This window comes from Loxodonta africana, chromosome 18, assembly GCF_030014295.1.
Source record: "Loxodonta africana isolate mLoxAfr1 chromosome 18, mLoxAfr1.hap2, whole genome shotgun sequence".
NCBI lineage: Eukaryota > Metazoa > Chordata > Mammalia > Proboscidea > Elephantidae > Loxodonta > Loxodonta africana.
Window position 1 is genome coordinate 58,116,597 of NC_087359.1, and position 25,089 is coordinate 58,141,685.

General features: G+C 50.0%; 1 protein-coding gene across 1 annotated transcript; it reads right to left on the reverse strand.

Annotated features, from left to right (window-relative positions):
• Positions 1-18,843: 18,843 nt before the first annotated feature.
• On the reverse strand, positions 18,844-19,683 carry LOC135228035 (pleckstrin homology domain-containing family M member 1-like). The gene is made up of 2 exons (XM_064270387.1): positions 19,566-19,683; positions 18,844-19,260 (listed from the first exon to the last, which is right to left on the reverse strand). Exons 1-2 carry the CDS (start codon positions 19,611-19,613, stop codon positions 19,009-19,011), a joined length of 300 nt encoding a protein of 99 aa, XP_064126457.1. The 5' UTR covers positions 19,614-19,683; the 3' UTR covers positions 18,844-19,008.
• Between the last annotated feature and the right edge of the window lie 5,406 nt (positions 19,684-25,089).

The following is a 25,089-nucleotide window of genomic DNA, read 5'->3' on the forward strand; positions in this document are numbered from 1 at the left end:
CAGCTGTCGAGTGGATTCCGACTCACAGCGACCCCAAAGGCCCTCCAAAGTTCTCCAGCAGTGAACCCAAGTCCCCGCCACTCCCAGGCTGCCCCAGCTCTGCTCCTAGTGGATCGGGGAAGGGGACAGAGCCTCACTGTAAATCTGCCAGCATTCCCATCAGAGCGAGGAGTTGGTATCCTCCCCAGGAAGTGGCTTTCGCTGCAAGCTCTTCCACTGACCACACCTTCTCCTGTCCCAAAAGGTTGCCAGGGACCAGCAGCGGAAAGCCCGCCCCCCTGGGGAGCTGAGGGACCCCAGGAACAGCGTCAGGGCGCGTAGTGATCCTTCTCTACTCTTTCTCAAGCTTTCCTCGATGCTGGGAAGGGGTGTAAACCGAGTCACTGAGCACACTGAGCTCCGGAGGTGGGATCAGTGAGGGGCCCAGAACTGAACCAACAAGTCCCAGGGGCCCAGAACTGAGCTAACAAGTCCCAAGGGAGAGGACATCCCCTCATCCCACCTCACCTGGGACCCTCAGCCGCGCACTTACTTGGGCAGGGCCAGCCTCAGGGCTCCCATCAGCTGGGTGGGCGGAGCTGGCGGATGGGTGCAGGTTAGGTTCCCATCATCTCCCTGGACTGGGCTTCCAAGGGCAGGGTTGAGAGCACCGGGATCAAGAACTGGGGAGGGGAGCAAAGAGGGAGAGGGATGCTCAGGAGTGACCAGGTTGGCTCCAATTTCCAAAGTAGCTGTACCTGGGAGGGGCTGAATGCTGCTGCCTAGGCCCATGGGGACGCTGGGGACGGGGCACCGAGAGAGAGGAGACGTGGGAGAGTGGGCACCGACTTGAGGGGCCGTGTCGGGACGGATTTGCTCCTCTGGAGTCCCTGCGCCCTGGGCGTGCAGCGCCAGGACACCCGGCCGAGCTCCACCCGGATCGGAGTGCCGCTGTCGGTGCTGCGAATCTCCAACTCCAGGCCCTCTCCAGCCTATTGCAACGCCACCCGCCCGGGTCCACCTCCTCTCTCCTCAGGCCCTTGACTGGCGCAGCCGTGCTGGGCCTAGAAATACGTGAAGCGGGGTTCCCACGGCAGGGACGCCCACGGAGAGCGGTGTCCCGCAGTGGGCGAGGAGGGGACCAGGACCTCGGCTTCCTCCCAGACTCTCGGTGTGGAAGAGTAGGGGAGGGATGGCAGAGCGAGGAGGCTCCCCGAGCTCAACGACGGACGCCTGTCAGGAGCGGCGCGAGTCACAGTGGCTCCACCGCCTGGGTAGCCGTTGGGGGCCCGGGCCTGTGCCCCTCCAGCCCCCAGGCCTGGGGCAGCCCTGGACTCCCCGCTCCCAAGACGGATCTGTCCTGTGGCTCCACTCCCGGGCCCGCGCAGCTCGGACCCCCGCGTGGCGATCAGGGGAGAGGGGAGGGCAGCGGCCACCTGTCCCTCTCCTACAAACCATCGGCAAGGCTCTGCGCCCGCCGCCGGGCCCTGCACCTCGGGGCACCGGCTCGCGTCCGGGGCGCTCCTTTCTTGGCTGCTGGGTGCCGGAGCTGCCAGGTTTCCTGTTCAACAATACAGTGAGGGAGGCACCAGAGGAGAGCGCCGGGCAGAACTTCCTCCCAAGCTGGGGCTAGGCTGAGGTTGTGAGAGAGAATCCCTGGTGTCCAGGCTTTCTGTCTCCTCTGGGCCACGCCAGCGCCCCAGGAGAGGAGCCACCCCTTCCCCCTGCACCTCCCCTGAGCCTAGGCCACACCTGGCTGTCTCCCAGGAGGAGGAGGCATCAGAGCCAGGATGGCACTTGAGGCTGGGGGCGGGAGTCTCCCCACCATCTTTCCCTGACCATATTCACTCCCTCTGCACCTGGCTTCCTGGTTCCCTGTAGGGGAGGTGGCCACCCAAGCTCAGAGCAATCCCTGGAGGCCAGGATCTTGAGTCCAGCCTTAGGGCGCCATACTTGGAGGCTTCTCTTCCAGAATCTTCTGCCTCTCTGGGGAAGGCAGCCTCTGTCCCCCCTGACTAGAGCTTCCATTCACTCCAGATATTGGCAAGCCCTAGCCCCTGTGGTCCCTTACTCCCAGGGCCCTCATAGAAGGATTAATTGCCCCAGGCCTTGACCCCTCCAGACTCCACCTCCTCCACCTCCTGAGGGCTGAGCGTTTAGTCTGGCCACCTGCTTCACTGAACTCCGCCTCCATGTCTTTGCTCTTTCTAGGCTTTGCTCAGAAGTGATTCCATCTTGTGCTAGTTATTTCAGTGTGCCTGAGGCCTGGTGGCATCCTGGACTCCTCCAGGGCAGGTACCCAGGAAAATTAAGCATTCAAGTCCCTGGTACCCATCATGCTTAGGAAAGAGTGGCTGGATGACTCTCCTTGAGGTCCCTCCCCACTGGTCCCAGAGTTACCCAGCAAGCCAGGCAGGGTGGCACTGGCTGATGGTGATTAAGGTTCTTGCCTGGAGTCAGACAGGTCTCACGCCAAGCTCTACCATTTGCTGGCCTTCGGGCCTCGGGAGATCTGCCTCATCTCTGCATTTCAGTTTTCTTTCCTGTGAACTGAGGGTAATAACACCTACTTTGTATCACTGTTGGTTGAGACATACTTAATTAGCACAATGCCCAACACTAGGAAATTCAATATATTATATATCACTATTTTTTTTATCACTATTAGTTATATATCACAATATATATCACTACTTTTATCATGTGACGAACCTTCCCGTCTCTGGGTTTGGACTGAGGCCTTCAAGCCTCCGATTCTTCTTTATGGGGAGAGGGAAACGTGCCCCCAGAGACACATTGTGGAGGACAGAGGGGCTGATCCAAACGCAAAGCAGCACCCAGGACACACGTCCCTGGCCCTCTACTGGGTCTGTTTCCCCCCATTCCTCAGGCTTGTCTCCTCTTCTCCAGACCCTCCACCTACTGCCCCTGAAGGGAGACAAAGCTGGGCTCATGGGATGGGCAGAGGGTGCTCCCTAGCAAGCTGGGAGGATCCTTCATGGACAGGAAACACCGACCAGGGTCCTGCCACTTGATTTCCCTGGGGGTTAGTCTGACTTCCTTCTCCTGTGATAATGATGGCTCTGGTGGGCTTCCCCTGGAACTTCAGAGGAAGGTCAACAGCCAGGTAAAGGCCACTTGGGGCCCTAAAGCTGTGGGCCCTGAACCAGGGGCCCTGCTCAAGCAGCCTGGCCATTCTGAAGCTCCCTCTCTCTTTCATAACCCAGTGAGAAGTTCATTCCTGAAGCTTCTCAAGTCCCAGTGTCAGGAGGCTGTGCTATGACATTTAAGGCCTAGGAAAAATACTTTTTTAGTGTGGAATTTCAGGCATCAGCTTCAGTTGTTACCTATGAGCGTATGTGAGTAAACCTCCCAAAGCCCCTTACCGTCTCCTCTGTCCTCACTCCTTCCTGGCACACAAGCCCCTGCCTTCAAGTGTTTGCTCCTGATCTCTGAGCTTTCCGCTGTGCCCAGGGACTACTGGGGCAGGTGGAGCCCTATCACACACAGTAACAGGTGGCAGATGGCCCGTGGTCTTCCCCGAATCAGTGGCAGCATTAGGATTCAGAAGCAAAAACAGAGATTAGAAAGAGCAGGTATTTGGTGGAAAATCATTTAAAAATCCTATGGCAACAGTCCCTTCAATGCATTGCAAAACGCTTTTCTGGGCCGAAGCCTGCTCAGGAGAGACAGTTCATTGCATAAAATACCATTTTTTAAAAGAGCGTGGGCACTACTGAGGTTCATGCCAGCTTTCCACTGGAGGCCAGTGAGTAAAGGTCATTAGCATTAGCAGCTTTTTGGCAATGGGGAGGGGGTGAGCCCTAATGCTAATAATCCCCAGGGTGGGAGAAGGCCCCACCAACCAAGATGAGCTCCGCCAAGGTCTCACTCCTGCTGCCTGAGGGCACCTGCCAGGATAGACTCACAAAGCCTGAGAAAACAGGGCCAGGTGCAGGCTGCGCTGCCCACCCCAGGCTGGGCTCCTGCCCACTCAGGCTTCTGGAGCAGCTATGGCTCTGACCAAGCCGTGCCTGTGGTGGGCCATGAATGCTGGCTACAGGGGTTGGGGTTTAGGGCCCACTTTCTGGTTTAGAGGCTTTGGTGTGCTGGGTACAGGTGTGTACCATCTTCCATGACAGAGGGATAAGCTGTGTGGCAGCCTCCCTGCTCCACACCTGCTACGGCCTCCTCTATCCTGTTGCACAATGTATCCGGCTCCACAGGGCTCCAGGGCCAGGTGACTCAGCAGCGGGATTACCCCAAGAGAGAGGTGGAGTTAGGGTCACCCTTTGACAGTGACACCTGGGATCTCCACCTGAGGCCTCCAATTCCAAGCTGAATGCAGGTTAGATGGTTAGAGGGCCCTAGGGCTGAGAGAGGCCCTCTGGGTCCAGGATAGGTGGGGGAAGGCAGCAAAGAAATCACACTCAGATTTCCCCCCAGCCCCAGGGGTCCAAACACCACTTTGAAAACAAGTTCAGGCCTCATCCTGATCCCAAGACTTCCTCCAAGGCAATGCCTTCCCATGAAAGTTTCCAGACTCTGGCAGCGCCCCCTACTGGGCAAGTCCAGCAAAGCTTTGTGAATAATGGCTTAGAAAACTGAAGCTAAAGATCCTTCCACAATCAGTTTCTCCCACAGGTCCCTGCACATCTTCGCAGTGGGGCTGGCACTCTTCACAGAATGACAAGTCACTTCACAGTGCAGAGCCTAGCTGCCACAGTGCCTAAGGTGAGCCCCTGGCCTGGGCTCCATGCCCTCTTTCTGGGCCCAGACCATCTCCCTGCCCTGGCAGCAGTCAGGCAGGCAAGGTGCTTCCCAGGAGCCCGCCCGAGGTAGGCCTGGAGCATCTGCAGAAGCACCCTGCCCTCTGGCTGCCTGTGTGTGGTGGGATGAGGAGTGCATGGGGGTGAGGAGTGGGCAAGATAAGCCCCCTTCCCTGGAACAAGGAAGGCTCAAAGTGCTTACAGTGCTGGTTCTGAGTCCTTTCTCCTGCTGGGACTAAGACTCCAGGATGGAGGGGGGGAGGGTCCTACACTGAGAAAGGGGAGGGGTTTATCAGGTGAGGGGGCTGAGGCAGGGGAGGGGAGAGTGAGACCGAGAGGAAGAGGGTGGTCGATGGGGCCAACCCACCCTGCCGACAGGCACTTTGGCACCTTGCACTGGAGTTGTCCGTGCCCTGCAAGGGCACAGGAAAGGCACCGGGTCCTACCGATAATCTCTGTCCCAGCAGTGGCCCGCCTGCCAGCTCCCCACCAACCATCAGGGAGGGCCTAAGCAGCAACTGCACAGCTCTCTCAGGGTGAGAAGGCCTGGACTTCTTGGTGACTTGTGTAGAGTCAAGAATGAAAAAATATTTCCTGCTGAAATACGAAGGGGGGGAAAAACCCACCTTAAAAAACTAGACCTTTTCATCAGGAATGTGAAATTGAAAATGTTCCCTAAGTTTGGTTTCCACAGCCCTGATGGATGTGCCGGGGACAGCGAGGTGAGCTGGGCCTGGTGAGTAGAGAGGGCCCTGAGGAAGGGCGCATCTGATGGGGAGGCACGGGGCACCTCTGGGGCTTCTGTGGCCTTCTCCAGGAGGCTTATGCTCCAGTCACATCTGATAGTCTCCCTGACCAGGAAAGGTGGCCCCAACACCTTGAGACAGAGTGGCCCAGACTGATGGAACAACCAGCTCTGATGGCTGAAATGCACCCTTGTCCCTGTGGCCTCTGGGGTGGGGACAGGAGTTTGGAATTAGGTGAGAATGTTCTGTTCTTGGTACTTGCGCCAGCAGGCACAGTGGGGGCAGGCCTTCTTTACCACACCCGGGAAGCTCTGATGGAAGACAGTCTTGCACTCGGCACACGGGGGGAGAGAACAGCAAATGCTGCTTGTGCCAAATGGGCCGGAGGCCTCCCCTGTGGCTGCCCAGTGTTGTCCACAGTATCCACAGGAAGGCTGTGTTCTACTCCGCAACCCAGTGCATGCAGTCAGCACCTCTCCACTCCAGAACAAAAGATCTTAAAATGCTTACCTGAAAATGATGCAAACATTCTGATATTCTCTTTCCTAGTTCATTTTTTTTTTTTTTAAATGCTGTTTGAGACTCACTAAATTGATTTGTTCCCTATGTTTAAAACACTCTGTAGCTTAAAAATCTCAGCCTTAGGCCCCATTCAGGGACTGTTCCTGGCCAGGGGACTCCTACTGAAAATGAACCCACACTCCACTACTCCAGTTCTCCAGTCCCACGTGGAGTGGGATGAAGGTTTGGTGGATGAATTTTTCCATTTAGAGGCATGTGACCTATGCTGTTGAAAGCACTGAGATCAATGAGCAGTAACTGTGGACAAGACGATAATGACAGCAACAGAGGCAGCAGCAGGTACCATCTACCAGGTGCCCACTAGGTGCCAGGCCTCTGTCAACACTGCAGGGCAGTAACTCATTTAATCCTTTTTCAACCCAGTCACAGATGGCAAAACTGAGGCCCAGGGAGGCTCCCACTCAGAGGGTCTGTGGGGGCCACCTCTGAGTAAGCAAATGGATGGCTCAGTAGAGTCCTGTGAGGGCTTGTCTTGTCCCCTGAGCTTGACCAGAGCCAGCCATGTGAGGACGTGGACTGCTCTGGACAACCTCCACCATCCTTCAGCACTGACAGAGTGAATGTTCAATATGTTCCCGCAAAATGGAACTAGGCCTGCTGCGCTGGGACTCTTGGGCCAGGCTGTGGGTGTGTTGGGGTGTCCCACATACCTGACTGTGGTGTCAGACTCAAAGGGGAAGATGATGTCGTGATGGTGGCAGATCTGGCAAATGAAGGCAAGCTGTGCGCACAGATGGTAGTGGTAGACATGCCGGGAGGCAAACTCACTCAGGCCTTGAGGAATCCTTCGTACACGCCCTCTGCAATCTGTGGAGGGTGAGCACAGGCCACCGGGCCTTTTAGGCCGCAGTGCTCACACTGTCTGCAAAATGGGGCCCCCTGCTGCTTATGGCAGCTTACATGGGGAACATCAACCCCCAAGGCCACCTTGGGCAAGAAACTTCCCTAAATTAGGTTGAGCAGGCATCCAGGATTTACAGATGAGACCCAAATACACCATACCCTCCCCCTTGGGGAAGGAGTGTCCCAAAACTGTCATTGCTGTGGCTCTTCCACCCCTTACCCTCCAGGTCAGGGGAGGAGTTCAGATGCAGGGAAGGGGCTGAAGAGCCCTGTGATCCTGGGGTTTGCTAGAGGACCTGCTAATTCCAGGGGGCTGGGGGCCTCACCACTGCCCCAGGAAGCTTGGGGCAGGCAACAGGGAGACCCATGCTGAGAATGGAGAAGCTGAAGACTGCACCCCCTCGCCATCTCCCTTTCTGATTTTTCCAGGAACGAGCTCCTTCTAGAGAGGTCGGGAAGTGGGGCAGGGCACTTCATCTTACCTGTTGGAGATCGGCGACGCTGTACTTGTGGGCAAACTCCAAAAGATAATTCCTGTGGTTGAGCCTTCAAAGAAAAGAAGACCCAGACTAACCTCTGTTCTATTTGTTCTCATTCCCTCAGCTGCTAACCAAGCTTAAACTCTTTCCTGCCTCGTACTGGGTTGTAGTTGGGAGGACAGAATGAGCTGCCTGGGCTCAGGACCTGGTCTTCCAGGTAACTAGCTGTTGTGACCTTGCTCAAGCTCCTCAGCCTCCCTGAGACTCAGGCTCCCTCCAGTGAGAAACAGAGCTGTTCTGAGGAGAAAATCATTCACCGAAGGAACCTGGCACAGCACCTAGCACACAGTGACACCTGAGGGTGAGGATGAGGAAGATGAAAGCTCACGCTTGGTGCTGGTACTGAGCCAAGAGCTTTACATATCATTCTAGCCCCATAGTCCTGTGAGGTTGGTACTATGTAATCCTCATCTCAGAGAAGAGGAAACAGAGGCATCAAACCCAAAACCCAAACCCATTCCGGTTGAGTTGATTCCAACTCATAGCGACCCTATAGGACAGAGTACAACCGCCCCATAGCTTTCCAAGGAGCGCCTGGTAGATTTGAACTGCCAGCCTTTTGGTTAGTAGCCGTAGCGTTTAACCACTATGCGACCAGGGTTTCCAGTTCTCATCGTAGAGAAGAGGAAACAGAGGCACAGATGGGCTAATTAATCTGTCTGAGGTCTCATAGCTAGTAAGTGGCAGAGCTGGACTTTGAACGTAGGAGTCGGGCTCCAGAGCCTGTGCCCTTATCGGCCCTGCTGAGTGCCTACAGGTGCTGGCTGTGGTAATCTTTGCTGCCACTATGTGCCAGGCACAGTGCTGGGACAGAAATGCACAGGATGTGGCCTCTGCCCTCCTGCAGCCCTAGTCTAGCGAGGGACAGATATTCAAACACTTGGTTTCAGTCTATGTGAGAGGAGCCGGACATGCCCTAGGTGCTATAGATCCCGTTTCAGAAGCAGAGAAGGGGTGTGGAGGACAAGGGCTCACCGCCTGCTTGGCTCTCCTTTCCCCCACACCAATGGGAGAGATCCTGTGGGTGACATCCTGAGGGACGGAGAGGAAACACCTGCAGAAATTCCCCTGGTACAAAAACCTGCCTGGCCTTGCTGTGTGTGTGTGTTTCTATGGGTATCAGGGATGGGGACAGAATACTCTGAGTCAGAGGAAGCTTGGGAGCCTGCCCCAGGACATGGAGGGTCACACGGGGAATCTGGATGGTGTCAAAACTGTGCGGCATCTGGAATGGGGTCTTAGCTATGCCCCACCCCATGGCCTTAGTTGTGATCCAGGGAGGGCTTGATCTAGGGCAGAGATAGTGGTCCCACCAGGTAGCCAAGTGGGCCACACTGTGCCAGAAGGGGTGGTGATTCTGCCTACAGGTCACTCAGTTCACCATGCTGATTTCTCCTGTCAATTCCCAGCTTTCTGGGAACAGGAGCTGCCATTTATCACCAGGAAATGCGGGGGTGGGGGAGAGCACAGGCTGGTCTTGAGCTAGCTGGAAGAGCGGATTGGAGGCAGAGTTATTTCTGTTATCTGTCCTCTGTTGCTGTCCTGGAAGCCCTGGGTGCCAGCGAGGCCCAGGGCTTCCCTGCGAGCCCTCCACACCCTGGCCTGTCATACTCTCAGGTACAGCAAGGCCTTGCAGCCGGTTTCTCTCCATAAGACTTGGCTGACGTCAGAGGGGAGAGTACTGGCCCGGGGTGAGAGGCCACCTCTCATCCCAGCTTCTGGTAGAGAAATCTTCGAGCATGCCCACACCCCAGGCCTACTTGGGCCTTAATTTCTCCCCCACACAATGAGGAGACTCAGCTCTGTTCTTCTCTCACCTGAGGCTGACTCCCTGGGGAAGGGACGTGAGAAATCTTTTGGGCTCCCTGGAAGAAAGCTGAAGATGAGAGGAGATGGAGGTATCTTAACTCCTGTAACCCACAAAGTGATGGGGTAGGATATGGTGGGTGATGTGGATATTACCTGTCTCCTCTGAGCCCAGGGTTCCTTCTCTGCCCACAACTCCCTAGGCTGTTAGGAGAAGCACTTCAGGTCTGGTGGGCAAGCTCCCCTGTGAGGCACTTCTGTGATGGCTGCTTTGCAAAAGCCCGAGAGGATGCTCTCCTGGGCTTCCCTACCTCTTGGAGACGTGTCTGTGCCCCAGGCCTGCCCCTTTCTCTCAGAGCACCCAGCCAGGGTGCTACCACTAGCGAGGGGGAACTCCACAGTGACTTCCCCACCTGCATCCAAGGCCTGCTCATTCTCCTTTTCAATCCACCTCTTCCTCTCAATTTCCACTCTGGCCAACTGGGTCCAGGCCCTCTCATCTCCCTGGATTAATGGATTGCTACACCAGTCACCTGCCCAGGCCCCATCCCCTCAAGCCACTGCACCCCACTGCTGCCAAAGCGCTCTTTTCTAAAGTCCTGATAGAATATGACAGTCCCTTGCTCAAAATTGTTCAATGGCTCCCCATTTCTTGCAGAATAAAACCAAAACATCATCAGTGTGGCACACAGCACCTTCGAGACTGGCTCCTGAGGACACCTGGCCCATGCACCACAGCCCAGCTGCCCTGGACCCCTGGCAGGTCCCTCTGAGCCACGTTCCCTCCCACCTCCGCATCAGAGATTCCCTTCGGAAAGCCTGGCCCTCTTCTCCCCTTTCTCTCTGTATTGATTTTTCTGAACACCAGTTCAATACGTACTTGATGCCGTTTGTGCAGAGACACCTGTTTTCATGTGTGAATAGGCAGAATGAGGTCTGAAAGAATGCTCTGTCGATCATGACGGTGGTAGGATTTGAGAAGGGGTGATTGGAATTTCTCACCTTTCTCCCTGTTATACTGTTTGAATGTTCTAATGTCATCCACCAGGGACCATTTTTGAAAACAAGAAAAATCTTTTTTTAAAAAGGTAAAAAAGGACTCTGCAAGCCCTCAGCTCAGACGCCATCTCCTCTGGGAGCTTCGCTGGCCCCCGGGCCCTGCTCAGGCTGGTCAGGTGTCCTAACTCACAGCACACGCCACGCTGACCTGGCGAAATAGGCGAATGTTAAGAGACCAAGGCTTATTATCGGGGGGTGAGAGGGAGGGGTAAGGGGGGTCATTGCTTAGGGGGCACTGAGTTTCTGTTAATGGTGGTGGAATAGTTTGGAAAAGATTATGGAGGGTCTAACCCGATCACTTCCGAGTTACAAAAAGAGCAGAATAGACACAGAGACACACACGGGGGGAGACAAATGCCGAGGAACGCCAAGGTACACCAAGGAACTCCAGGGACTACTGACAAGGAAGGCCTTCCCTAGAGTCAGGCCCTGAATTTGGACTTCTAGCCTCCTGAACTGTGAAAAAATAATTCCTGTTCTTTAAAGCCATCTATTTTGGTGTTTTTGGTTACGACAGCATTAGGTAACTAAGACAGTGCTCAAAGCCATCACACTGTGTGTTCAAGGGAGAGATGCAGGCTGCACAAGAGCCCGTAATGGGTACTTGACCCAGCCAGAGAGTCAGTGGAGTTTCCTGGGATAGTGACCACTCGGCTGAGAACTAAAGAATGAGAAATGGACAGAGAATGGGCTTTGCAGCTGGGCAGGCATGGGCTGTGTTATGGATTGAATTGTGTCCCCCAAAAATGTGTGTCAACTTGGCTAGGCCATGATTCCCAGTATTGTGTGATTGTCCAACATTGTGTCATTTATGTGATTTTTGTATGTGTGGTAAATCTGGCCTCTATGATGTTAATGAGGCAGGATTAGAGGCAATTATGTTAAGGAATATGTTAATGAGGCAGGACTCAATCTACAGGATTAGGTTATGTTTTAACTCAATCTCTTTTTTTTTTTTAATAATTTTTATTGTGCTTTAAGTGAAAGTTTACAAATCAAGTCAGTCTCTCACACAAAAATCCATATACACACCTTGCTACACACTCCCAATTACTCTCCCCCTAATGAGACAGCCCGCTCTCTCCCTCCACTCTCTCTTTTCCTGTCCATTTCACCAGCTTCTAACCCCCTTCACCCTCTCATCTCCCCTCCAGGCAGGAGATGCCAACATAGTCTCAAGTGTCCACCTGCTCCAAGAAGCTCACTCCTCACCAGCATCCCTCTCCAACCCATTGTCCAGTCCAATCCATGTCTGAAGAGTTGGCTTTGGGAATGGTTCCTGTCCTGGGGCAACAGAAGGTCTGGGGGCCATGACCACCGGGGTCCTTCTAGTCTCAGTCAGACCATTAAGTCTGGTCTTATGAGAATTTGAGGTCTGCATCCCACTGCTCTCCTGCTCCCTCAGGGGTTCTCTGTTGTGTTCCCTGTCAGAGCAGTCATCAGTTATAGCCAGGCACCATCTAGTTCTTCTGGTCTGAGGATGACGTAGTTGCTGGTTCACATGGCCCTTTCTGTCTCTTGGGCTCATAATCGCCTTGTGTCCTTGGTATTCTTCATTCTCCTTTGATCCAGGTGTGTTGAGACCAATTGATGCATCTTAGATGGCTGCTTGCTAGAGTTTAAGACCCCAGATGCCACCCTTCAAAGTGGGATGCAGAATGTTTTCTTAATAGATTTTATTATGCCAATTGACTTAGATGTCACCTGAAACCATGGTTCCTAGACCCCTGCCCCTGCTACTCTGGCCTTCGAAGCATTCAGTTTATTCAGGAAACTTCTTTGCTTTTGTTTTAGTCCAATTGTGCTGACCTCCCCTGTATCGTGTGCTGTCTTTCTCTTCATCTAAAGTTGTTCTTATCTGCTATCTAATTAGTGAATGCCCCCTCCCACCCTCCCTCCCTCCCCCCTCTGGTAACCACGAAAGAATGTTTTCTTCTCAGTTTAAACTATTTCTCAAGTTCTCATAATAGTGGTCTTATACAATATTTTTCCTTTTGCTACTAATTTCACTCAGCGTAATGCCTTCCAGGTTCCTCCATGTTATGAAATGTTTCACAGATTCCTCACTGTTCTTTATCGATGCGTCGTATTCCCTTGTGTGAATATTCCATAACTTATTTATCCATTCATCCATTGATGGGTACCTTGGTTACTTCCATCTTTTTGCTATTGCAAACAGTGCTGCAATAAACATGTGTATGCATATATCTGTTAGTGTAAAGGCTCTTATTTCTCTAGGATATATTCCAAGGAGTGGGATTGCTGGATCGTATGGTAGTTCTATTTCTAGCTTTTTAAGGAAGCGTCAAATCAATTTCCAAAGTGGTTGTACCATTTGACATTCCCACCAGCAGTGTAGAAGTGTTCTAATCTCTCCACAGCCTAACATTTATTATTTTGTGTTTTTTGGATTAATGCCAGCCTTGTTGGAGTGAGATGAAATCTCATTGTAGTTTTGATCTGCATTTCTCTAACGGCTAATGATCATGAACATTTCCTCATATATCTGTTAGCTACCTGCATGTCTTCTTTAGTGAAGTGTCTATCCATATCTTTTGCCCATTTTTTGATTGGGTAATTTGTCTTTTTGCAGTTGAGTTTTTGCAGTATCATGTAGATTTTATAGATCAAGTGCTGATCGGGAATGTCATAGCTAAAAACTTTTTCCCAGTCTGTAGGTAGTCTTTTTACTCTTTTGGTGAAGTCTTTGGATGAGCATAGGTGTTTGATTTTTAGGAGCTCCCAGTTATCTAGTTATTGTATTAGTTTATGCTTGCTTACTGTGTCGTAGCTACTTGCTTTGTTTTGTTTTGGTATACCCCTGTGGGTTGCTTGAGTGAGCTAGCTTGATTATTTTCACCTTTGGGGCTCTGGTGTCCTGTCCCCAGCTGACTAGAGCTGTTATCAGGTATATCAGTCTAGGAGTCCATTCAGTTTTCTTGTATGAATTCAGCTCAGGTGCCCAGGTAGCTGATATCGAGTGTGTGGTACAGGCTCTGTCCTACAGTCTAAGAGGGGCAGGGGAGATTGGCATATATACCGGTATCTGACCGCAGCAGGGGGTCACACTCTGAACAAGGCAGGGGGGCTGAGAACCGACCACCAAGTGTCTCTGAGGAAAACCTGTCTCTGTTCCCTAGAGCGTGCTGGTCGGTGGGTTCTGCAGAGGGACCATGGGCACCCAAAGTTTTTGGTCGTAAGGACTGGGAGGTACCAGTTACCTTTGGACCCCTGTCGCGGGTGGCTGGGTGACCTGAGTGGAGCCACCAGTCCATAGGTCCCTGTTGTAGGTAGGTGAGGACCTTGTTTAATAGGCAAAGCAATGTCAAACGTCAAACAGCCACCTCTCCACCACACCGCTGAAATGGTTGGAGTTTGCCAACAAGGGCCTATTCTCCCAAAATAGGCCCACACAGGTCCATGCGGAAGGGAAAGGTGCTCAAGGTCCACGGACGGTTTGTGCCTGGGCAGGAGCCGCTTCTGTCCTGAGCTCCCCCAGTTAACGGAGCTAGCAAATTATCTTTTCCCCCCAGTTGGAAATTTTTTCCTTCCCCAAGGCTGGGAGGACCCTCCAGGCGCTCACCAGGGTCTACCTCAGGCCTAGGGATTCAGCTCCTGAAGCTGGGTTGGGGGGGGGGTGGGTAATGGTAAAATATATGCAAGTACTTAGCTTTTGCCGAGAGCGGTCCCGGAGGTGTGAGTGGGCTGTGTGGCTGCTGCTCCTCCCTGAGGGAACTGCGGCCGAGCGCTAGGACCAGCCCGCCGCCACCACAGCTGCTCCGGGAATGGTGCCTGAGGGCTCCCTGCCATTCAGGTCCAGTAACTCCTCTCCGCTTCTGAACGGCCTCTTCCTTCCCCTGCCCCTCAGTTCATTGTCTAAGCTTGCCTTTGATGCTCAGGGCTCCCAGCTTGTCCCAAATATACTCCTTTCACTTGTTTTTTTGGTCTTTGTTGTAAAGAGGGCTGGAAGGAAGCCTCTGTCTATTCCGCCATCTTGGTTGAGGAATCTCTTTTGAAATATAAAAGAAAGAAGTGAGCGGATAGACACGGGGACCTTACACTACCACAAAAGCAGCGCTGGACGCAGAGCCTGTCCATTGGACCCAGGGGTTCTTGCACAGAGAAAGTCCTAGACTGGGGAAGATTGATGACAAAGACCTTCCCCCAGAGCCAGCAGAGAAAGCAAGCCTTCCTCTGGAGCTGGCATCCTGAATTCAGACGTCTAGCATCCTAGACTGTGAGGGAATAAATTTCTCTTTGTAAAGCCAAAAAAATAGAAATAAGAAGGATGGTGCTGGATGTGCGTTTATGTACCTGGGTGTTTAGTGTTTGCTAATTCCTCACACCACTGTCCACTGTTCATCTATATATCCTGATATTCTTTCCGAGTTTCCCTGTAATAGCCAGGACAACATTTCCCACACAGGGTGGATGGTCACTGATTCAACGACCTTAAGCTGGAATTTTCCAATCACAAGACTCATGAAAAATGAAGGTAAGGCACGTGACCAAGAGAAGGCTGGCTGGTCTGTGGGAGGAGGCAGAGACACACAAAGGACTAAGACAGGTAAGACAGCCTAAGTCACGCCATGGGTCCAGGCATTTCTGGAGAAAGAGACGCTTCTCCCCAATATATCAGATCTAAATTCCCCCAAGTGACAAATGAAAACTGCATACCAATGCTCCACTGCTTTATAGGTCCTTTATGGGGCCTATGAGACATTCTTATGTATTCAACTCATTAACAGTCATCTGATTTGATTCTCAAACAGCCCTATAAGGGTATCTCCATTTTACAGATGAAGATACAGAACCTTAGGGTCTGCAATTTGCCTGACATTACTAGGCCTGTACATGGTGGGACAGGGATTGAAACCAAGTCCAATCCAGTATTATTCTCACACCAGATGGGAACTTGTAAGGACCTGAACCAAGGTAGGAGCAGCAGGACTGGACAAAAAACCAAAACCAAACCTGTTGCCGTCAAGTCTATTCCAGCTCATAGCGACACTACAGGACAGGGTAGAACTGCCCCATAGGGTTTCCAAGGCTGTAAATCTTTACGGAAGCACACTGCCACATCTTTCTCCTGTGGAGTGGCTTGTGGGTTCAAACTGCCGACCTTTCAGTTAGCAGCCAAACACTTAACCACTGTACCACCAGGGCTACTGTTTTTTTTTTTTTTTTTTCTTTAACCATAAAAATGGATTATTCGAAAAAAAAATCAATGAAAAAAAAAGGCTGTATGAAGAAGGCTCCTTCCCAGGCTCTCCCCCTCTGGTTAGTCTGCACCATACACTCCTCCACACACTTGCTTCTCCCCAGTTGTCTACCACCTCCTCCACGGGCCACTCAAGTTTCGTGTTCTCTATATCTTCTGTGTCACTACATCACACTCTTAGGCATTATGCTTCACTGTATTTTTTGGAAGTTGTAGATATCAGCCTGAACTGTTAGCTTCCTCCCTTCTAGATGAAAACTTTTTACACTGAAATATTTCACACTGAGCCTCAGAGAGACTAAGTAAGACAAAGTAACGTGCTATCCAGGGTCAGAGCTGGACCTTGAATCTGCTCTGAGCCCTATGTCCCTTCTTCACACTGCTTCCATGTTGTTTCAAGTTACAACCCCCAGCTTCTCCAGTCCCTGAAGAAGAGGAATGATGTCTCCTTTGTCTGGCTTTATACCCTAATAGAGTTCAGTGCTCAGCGACAGACAATCACAAATCCAATTTGAAAGCAAGGAAGGAGGGAAAGAGGGAGGGAGGGAGGGGGGTAGTCACTCTTGCAGAGACTGATCTCAATCATCAGCATTTGCCGTCCAAAGGTCTGAGTCGTAGATATGGGCTCCTCAGAACAGTCTGGGCTCTTGGAGCCATTTTCTTGAAGAAGGCAGCTATCGGAGTTCAGGGTGCAGGACAGCTGGAATGAACTGGCCGTGTCCAGGCTGAGGGAGGAGGCAGTGAGCTTCCTCTTCTGCTGAATCTTATGGTCTGAGTACTGGACTTTGATGTCCTCTGTGCCCAAGGAATGGGGAACTGAATCCAGGGACTCCTTCGGCTGTAGTTCTGCACCCGAGGTAGTGAAAGGGTTGAGCTCAGAGAGTGGGCAAAGCCTAGAGAGGGCTAGTGGGGTGGGTGTCCACTCGTTTAAGATGGCAGACTTTTAGGAGAGCTCAAAGGACAAAGACCTTAGTCCCTGCAGGAAGCTAAGGAGAAACTCGCCTTCCTTGGTATCTCCAAGCAGGGTTGTGGGCTGATAGTACTCAAACAGCTGGGCCTGGTCCTGGAGGAGCAATTTCAGGTAGCACTCCATCAGTCCATCATTGAGGGTAAGTTGGAGCCATGCCTGGCAGCGGCCCACATTCATGTTGACGAAGACCAGGTGCTCTAATTGTCTAATGATGTGTCTGGGAAGGGGGAAAACAGACTCGTTTCAAGTAACTACCTCAAATCACTGAGATGTCATTTTATCCACGAGTTAGCAAGAATGAATATAATCATTGTAAATATACATAAAAAACCCACTGCCGTCGAGTCGATTCTGACTCATAGCGACCCTATAGGACAGAGTAGAACTGTGCCATAGAGTTTCCAAGGAGCGCCTGGTGGATTTGAGCTGCTGGCCTTTAGGTTAGCAGCCATACCACTTAACCGCTATACCGTGACGGTTACATAGGCATGACAAATTCTGGATAATAGTGTTTTAAGGGGAACTCAAAAATATCTAATCTATAACCCCCGAGGTTTCCAGGTTGGTGTCATGAATTTCTATGTTTATTACAACTGCCCCTTGGGCCCCGGGCATCGATCTGCTCATTTAAGACCTGTTTGCTGAGCAAAGTGCAAACTCCTTGGAGCTGTGCAGATACAGGGGAAAGACATGGTCTCTGCCTTCAGCAATTAACTGCTTTTCAAGGGCACATGTGAGTCAAGCCCTGTTTTTGGTATCATTTCATGGTTAGAGAGAGTAAAATGCCAGAGAAAAGGCAGCCCTGAGAGATTTCAAGAGAAAAAGATGAAAGGAGAATCTTCTAGGCACAAGAGACTGACAGAAAAAAGGCATAGAAGGGTAGGAAAGCAACAGACCTATAACAGGAGTGGTAAGCACTCGGATTATAACGTGTGGAGGGAATTCGGTTGCAAAGCCAGGTAGTAAAGGGTCTTGAGTATCAAAGTGATGAGACAAAGTGGGGCAGTGGCTCCCACAACAGGCTGTGCATCAGATTCACATAGGGAACTTGATCAGGTTACAGATTCTGAGCACCTAACCTAATGAATCAGACTCGAGGGGACTGGCAGCTGCCCCAGGACGGCATTTGGGAGCCTATGGGCTACAGGCTTTTGTGCAGGAAAGTTTGACTTGGCCATAACTGTGCAGATTTCAGGGTGGAATTCTCTGAATAGAAAGATAAGACCCCAAGCCTACCAAACTCAGTTCCTGAGTCCCTCGGTTTGAGGTAAATGCCCCTCCTGTGAGCTACCCTAGCCCTCTGTGCATGTCTCCTCTGTGGGCGGGCAGACCACACTGTACTGAAGGCGGGCTACACTCTACTGGGCTCAATAACTGAGCTCCTAGTTGCTTAAGCTCAGTAAATGTTGGCCTGCTGGCTGACCTAATGGAAGACAGAATGAGATAAGAGGGACAATTAGAAAGCCAGTGGTCAGCCAGGAGCAAGATAAGAACCTGAGATAGGACAGTGGTAGTAAGGCATGGAGGGGAAGGTCAGAGACAGAAAAGGCACTTCGAGCCTGAAGGTAGCATTTAATAGCACTTAGAGGCACAGTGCGGCCCTGTGGCACAGTGGGTAGCCCTGGTGGCGCAGTGGTTAACAGCTCAGCTGCTAACCAAAAGGTCAGCAGTTTGAATCCACCAGCTGCTCCTTGGAAACCCTACAGGGCAGTTCTGCTCTGTCGTACTGGGTCGCAATGATTCAGAATTGACTGAACAGCAACGGGTTTGGTTTTTGATTACAGGCTCAGGGCTAGATACTTTCTGGGCAGGGCCAAAAAGGCAAATGTCTCCTGGGTGAATATTCACATGTTCTACCTGGATTCTTCTCCTTCAAAAATTCTATCCTTAGCTACACATGTAACATTTAGCACATAGATGTTCAAACATTCTAAGGCAGGGTTGGCAAAGTTTTTTTTATAAAGGGCCAGATAGTAAATATTCTTGGGTTTGTGGGCCATACAGCCTCTGTTGAACTACTCAACACTGCCACAGTTGGGGAAAAACAGTCATGGACAGTATGTATATGAATGGATGTGGCTGTGTTCCAATAAAACTTTTTTTACAAAAATAGGTGGTGGACCAGATTTGACGTATGAGCCCTAGCCTGCCAGCCCTCGTCTAATGCAGTGTTTCCCAAAGTTTTAACATTATGACAAACATACAAAATGTTTCTGTGGCACCTTCAAGTAAACGGGAGACACTGTTCCTGCTAGAGGAGGCCAGTGCTGGGGTGCAAAGCAGCCCCAGATCATCCTATGAGGGCTGAGGGGCTCAAAACCTAATAGTACACTGATGGGAAGCCTGGTTCAAGGAGAAACCCTTCAACAGTCTCCATCCACTATCTCTACACTAGAACATAGGCTCTGTAAGTTTTCCTCACAGCTGAAGAGGAAGAGCCAAGTGTCCCACACTCAGAAACTCCTCCCCAAAGCAAAGCCTCTCCAGGCTGAGCTCACTTGTGGGTACCAGCTTTCAGGAGGGGCCAGAAGACAGGCCGAGGCAGAGGCTTCTGGTAGGCACTTTTCTTCCTCTTTCCTCCAGCCTCAGCTCGGATGTGCTTGGCGTGCAGGCCATGGAGAAACACAGCCTCCAGGGCACTGCGCATGGTGGTGGCATCTCCGTCTTCACTGGTGACCTCCGTGTCTGAGGACACGTACTGTTTCTGCAATGCCTTCACTGATCCCACCAGCTTCTTCTTGATGACCTAGGCAGTGCCAAACTTAACATAGGCCTTTAGGAAAATATCCCAGGGGATGGGACTCTTTGCCTATTGGCAAATACATGTGCAACCACACAGGCAACCTATCTGAAATCCATTCTTGGTGAAGTCCCGTTTTATCACCAATAAGATGATCCAGAAAGGGCAGGATCTCCTCAGGCCCTACTTCTGCTATAGCTTTTCTTACCCCGAGACCTCTTGTTGGATACTGCCCATTCATTTAAAAGTAAGAAAAGCTGATGAAATGGCGTTCTCTCCTTTCCCATCCTGACCCTCCCTTGCTTGCCTACCGGGATGGCAGCCCGGGGGTCCAGTCCGTTCTCCACCACTGAGAGCATTTCCACTTGTGCAGCAGCTCCCCCAGAGAATCACAGACACCTGCAGAGAAAGATGAGGGCAAAATGAGCAAGCTCCCAAGTCACTCCCTTTCCCAGCCAGAGTCTCCAGCAGGCAGCCGGAGGTCAAGGAATCTTATTGGAACTGCAACTGAACGGCCTTTTCAGTGCAAAAATAAAAGCCAGAGAGTGGATTCTAAGGAAGTAAACAAGGAAGGAAAAAAGTCAGAGGGCTCAGACCTCAGGAGGTGAGGAGCCCTGTGTACCTCAGGTGGATCTGCCCCAAGGAATGGGCAGAGAGGGCTCTTTATACCAAACACTGGCAGAGCGCCAGTGTTCATGGGATTTTTTTTTGGGGGGGGTGGCAGAGAATGACAGACTGATTTAGATACAATGATGAGGGTACAAGGTGGATGCTGCAGCAGGAAGTACCCCTTGGGACCAGGAAGCAGGGGCTCAATTTATTCAGAGCCCTGCAGCTGCCCCCTGACTCCTGCCCCACTCCCGAACCTGCAGCTCAGCACTTAAAATTATAGCTGAAATGGCTTCAGAAGGGGAGGATTCATCTGCTACACTTCTGCTTTTCCTTTGGGGTATGGGGTCTGGCTTCAGGAGCACTGGGACTCGTCTAAAAGGGGCCAACGAGGATTCTAATCTCACTTTGCCTCTAACCATGTGGGCATGCTTGGGCAGGGTATCAGATCGTTCTGATGGAGATTAGGAAGGTGTGTAAAATGCCTGACACAAGGCCTGATATATACCAGATGCTCAGTAAATGGTATCTATGATCCCAGTAGATGTGGCCATTCAATACACAGGCAAAGAATGCCGTTGCTTAGACGAATGTGCACAAAAAGTTGAAGTCAGTACACAGTGAAATCTGCTTGTTAATGGAAAACTGTTTTCTCTTAAACTGGTCATTAATTTTATATGGAAAGGGAAGAGGACCCAGATAAGTAAAGCACTGCTGAAGAAGAATAAGGTAGGAGGACTCACACTATCTGACCTCAGAACCTACTATACAGCTGCAGTAGTCAAAACAGCCTGGTATTGGAACAACAACAGAAACATTGACCAATGGAACAGAATTGAGAACACAGATGTAAATCCATCCATCTATGGTCACCTGATCTTCGACAAGGGCCCAAAGTCCATCAAATGGGGAAAAGACAGTCTTTTTAACACATGGTGCTGGCAAAACTGGATGTCCATCTGCAAAAAAATGAAACAGAGCCCATACCTCACGCTATACACAAAAACTAATCCCAAATGGATCAAAGACCTAAATGTAAGACAAAACTTCATAAAGATTATAGCAGAAAAAATAGGATCAACACTACAGGCCCTAATACACGGTATTAACAGGATGCAATCCACAACTAACATCACACAAACTCCAGAAGATAAGCTAGATAACTGGGATCTTCTGAAAATTAAACACGCTCATCAAAAGACTTCACCAAAAGAGTAAAAAGAGAACCTACAGACTGGGAAAAAAAATTTTGGCTGTGACAAATCCGACAAAAGTTTAATCTGTAAAGTCTACAGGAAAATCTAACACCTCTACAAGAAAAAGACAAATAATCCAATTAAAAAATGAGCAATGGAAATCAACAGATACTTCACCAAAAAAGACATTCAAGTGGCTATCATGAGGGAATGCTCTCGATCACTAGCCATTAGAGAAATACAAATCAAAGCACAATGAGATGCCATCTCACCCTGGCGCTGCTGGAATGAAAAAAACAAAACAAAACAGAAAATCACAAATGTTGGAGAGTCTGGGGGGAGATTGCAACTGTTATGCACCACTGGTGGGAATGCAAAATGATACAATGTTTTGGAAAATGATATGGTGCTTCCTCAGAAAACTAGAAATAGAAATACCATATGATCCAGCAATCCCAATCCTAGGAATGAATATATCCTAGAGAAATAAGAGCCACCACATGAATAGACATATGCATCCCCATGTTCATTGCAGTATTGTTCACAATAGCAAAAAGATGGAAACAAACTAGTTGCCCATCAACAGATGAATGGATGTACCAACAAACTGTGGTACATACACTCAGTGGAGTATTACACTACAGTAAAGAACAATGAAGAATCTGTGAAGCATCCCACAACATGGATCAATCTGGAGGGCATTGTGCTGAGTGAAATAAGTCAATCACAAAAGAACAAATATTGTATAAGACCACTTCGATAAAAACCCATGAAATGGTTTACACACGAAAACACTAAATAGACAATAGGTAAGTGGTATCTTTGGTGAAGGGTAAGACAGTACACAATACTGGGAAGCCAGCACAACTTGTCCAAGGGAAGGGCATGGAAGCTCCATAGACATATCCAAACTCCCTGAGGGATGGAATGACTGGGCTGAGGGCTGTGGGGACCATGGTCTTGGGAAACATCTAGCTCAACTGGCAGAACATAGTTTATAAAGAAAATGTCCTACATTCTACCTTGGTGAGTAGCGTCTGGGGTCTTAAAAGCTTGTAAGCGGGCCATCTAAGATATTCCACTGGTCTTATCCCATCTGAAGCAAGGGAGAATGAAGAAAACCAAAGACACAAGGGAAACATCAGTCCAAATGACTAAATGGACAACAACTACCAGAACCTCTGCCAGAATGAGTCTAGCACAACTCAATGGTGACTGGCTACCACTGCTGACTGCTGTGACAGGGATCACAATAGAGCTGGCGAAAAATATAGAACGAAATTTTAACTGGCAAAAAAAGATCAGACTTACTGACCTGACAGAGACTGGAGAAACCTCAAGAGTATGGCCCCCCAGACACCCTTTTACCTCAGTAATGAAGTCACTCCTGAGGTTCATCCTTTACTGAAAGATTAGACAGGCCCATAAAACAAAACGAGACTAAAGAGGCACTGCAGCCCAGGGGCAAGGACTAGAAAGCGGGAGAGGACAGGAAAGCTGGTAATAGGGAACCCAGGGTCGAGAAAGGAAGAGTGTTGACATGCCCTGGGGTTGGTAAACAATGTCACAAAACAATATGTGTACTAATTGTTTAATGAGAAGCTAGTTTGTTCTGAAACCCTTCACCTAAAATACAATTAAAAAAAATGTTTTTCTCTTTTCTATTGCTGAAGCCCTCAGTTTCTCTTACAGGTGCAAGTGTTGCTTCAAGGAAGAGGTGGGTCAGGCCCCATTTGCAGGGCAATAGGGAGCCAGATCCCAGGTCCTGGCATAAGGCCAGCTCCACCCACCCACCCACTGCCGTCAAGCTCCACCAAGGATGAGCAAGACCTCGGGGCAGCTGGCTTCCTCCCCCAGTGTGCTTTCGGGAGCCTGAGCCTGAGGGGGGCTGCTGGCTGGCCCAGCCCCACCACAGCAACTTGGACAGGCCAGAAGCGGGGGCGTATTCACACCTAAACCAATCTCTAGTGACCACACAAGGAGTTCTGCTGGCTCAGGACTTCAAACCCTTTATTTCGGTTCAAATACCTGCTGAGAATCTGTTATTTCTAACAAGTTTCCAGGTGATGCTAATACTGCTGGTTAGGGTCAAATTCTGAGAACTGCTAGTAGAGCTGTGCATCTCAAAATTCATTATGCTTAAGAATCACCTGGGGATCTTATTAAAATGTAGATCCTGATTCAGTATATTGGGGGTGGAAATGCATATTCTCAGGAGGGGTTCGAAACAGAACAAACTGGTTCAAAGACCTACAATTAAATAAGAATAATAGAGTATTCTTAACCCCAGAAACTACTGCTGAAAAAAAAAACTGCTGAGATAATCTTTAAATCTTACACCAAAAATACCCCTGAAGTATTCTTTAAACGAAACAACAGTTTAGCTTAACTAGTAAAGAATGTCTGTCTTGAGCATTGTGCTCTTTTAAGAACTATCTATCTGGGATCAAACTGACAACACCAGCTAGAAAGATTAGAGGCAACTTAGTGGGCGGTGAGTTTATGTTAATGGCGGGAGGGACAATCTGGAAAAGGAGGGTGAGAACGGTTACAAAAATCTAAGGATGTAATCAGTGTCACTGAATTGTACGTATAGAAATTGTTTAATCGGTGTGTGTTTTGCTGTTTATATTCCCAACATCAAAAAATAAATACATAAAAAATAGCATATTCTTGGGGGGGGGGCGGTCAGTAAGTGGGTGCTCCAGTCAAGTAATTCTCTGCTAAACCAAATTAGACTAAATGGAAGAGGTCAGAGCAGGGCCAGGCAAGTAACTGTCTCCTCAAACAAAGTGTCAGAAAACCATAAAATGACAATAGCTCAGAGGAACCCAGGAGAAAAGCCAGTCACTTGACAATTCACAAAAACAGGGCTAAGTCTTTGGGGTTCAAGCCACAATTCAGGGCATACCTTTCTGTGAAGGAAGCCAAGTCAACCTACCTATTCACATCTTTCCATAATGCCTCAGGGAGGCCGGAAGCCAGCTCAGAGGGAGGAATCTGCCCATCCAGGTCACAAGAAATTGCTGGGGGAACCAGAACAGGGCTTTGGGTCCCTTGACTGCTGGGTCAGCACTCCATCATCCTATGGCCCAGGCCTCAGATCTACCACTGTATGGGACTGGTTTCACTTCCTGTCCTCAAGCACTTTTCATTGACACCAAATACCAAACCAAGAGAGGTAGAGCTTCAAGGAACGTCTACAATGAAGGGAGTCATGGGAGAACTTGGCCACCACCATAAACTGCTCTCGAAAGATTACAGTGAAAGTCTGAGGTGGAGAGAAGGTGGTTTCTGCCCTTTTAAGAACTCCAGATCACGTGACACAGCGGCTGCTTCTACTTCCACGCCTGAGCACTGATTTTCCCTTATACAGCTCTCCAGAGTGCGCAAAGCAAGCTTTTCTGCCCTCATTCTCTAACTTCATTTAATTCTTACAACAATCCTTGGAAGGAGGATGGTTATTTCCATTTTACAGGAAGGAAAACCGAAGCTGTGTAGAAATGGGCCTCAGAGAAGGGACTGAACTCTCTGGTTTCTGCAGTCCAAGTCCTGTTCCTTGCCAACACGTCACACTGTCTCAGGTCTCTGGCTCAAAGAGCTTCTGGCAAACGTTACTTACAGATTTTTTAGGAGATATGCAGAAGCTCCATCTTATCTACAATCAAACAAGGCCTAAAACCAATAACAGTCTTGCTGGTCAGATCTGTAGCCCCAATCACCTGAGCCAAGGTCCATTCCACAGTGCCCAAGTTTCAGATCTGCCTTTCTTAAAAGTTGTAGCACACAGTTAGGAAGGAATTGTCCTGCTTCCTTTCTTCATTATACTGCCTGGCTTTCTGTATATGTTCAATTTCACTTCCTCTGGAGACCGGAGAAAACTGAATGGCTTAGATGAAGACTTACATTAACAGATGCAATGGATAAACTGGCTTCGCTGCTTTCAACGCAAATCAGTAAATAGCAAGCTGTTCTCATTGGGCTTCTCAGCCACTCCCAATGGCCTTTCCAGCACCGGCTGAATCTGATC

Bases quoted from the DNA above. Each gene is read 5' to 3' on its own strand.
- LOC135228035 (XM_064270387.1), bottom strand. From the start codon at position 19,613: ATGCTCTCAGTGGTGGAGAACGGACTGGACCCCCGGGCTGCCATCCCG. The intron at 19,261-19,565 runs GTAGGCAAGCAA...GGCACTGCCTAG, and splicing joins ACCCCCGGGCTGCCATCCCG to GTCATCAAGAAGAAGCTGGT.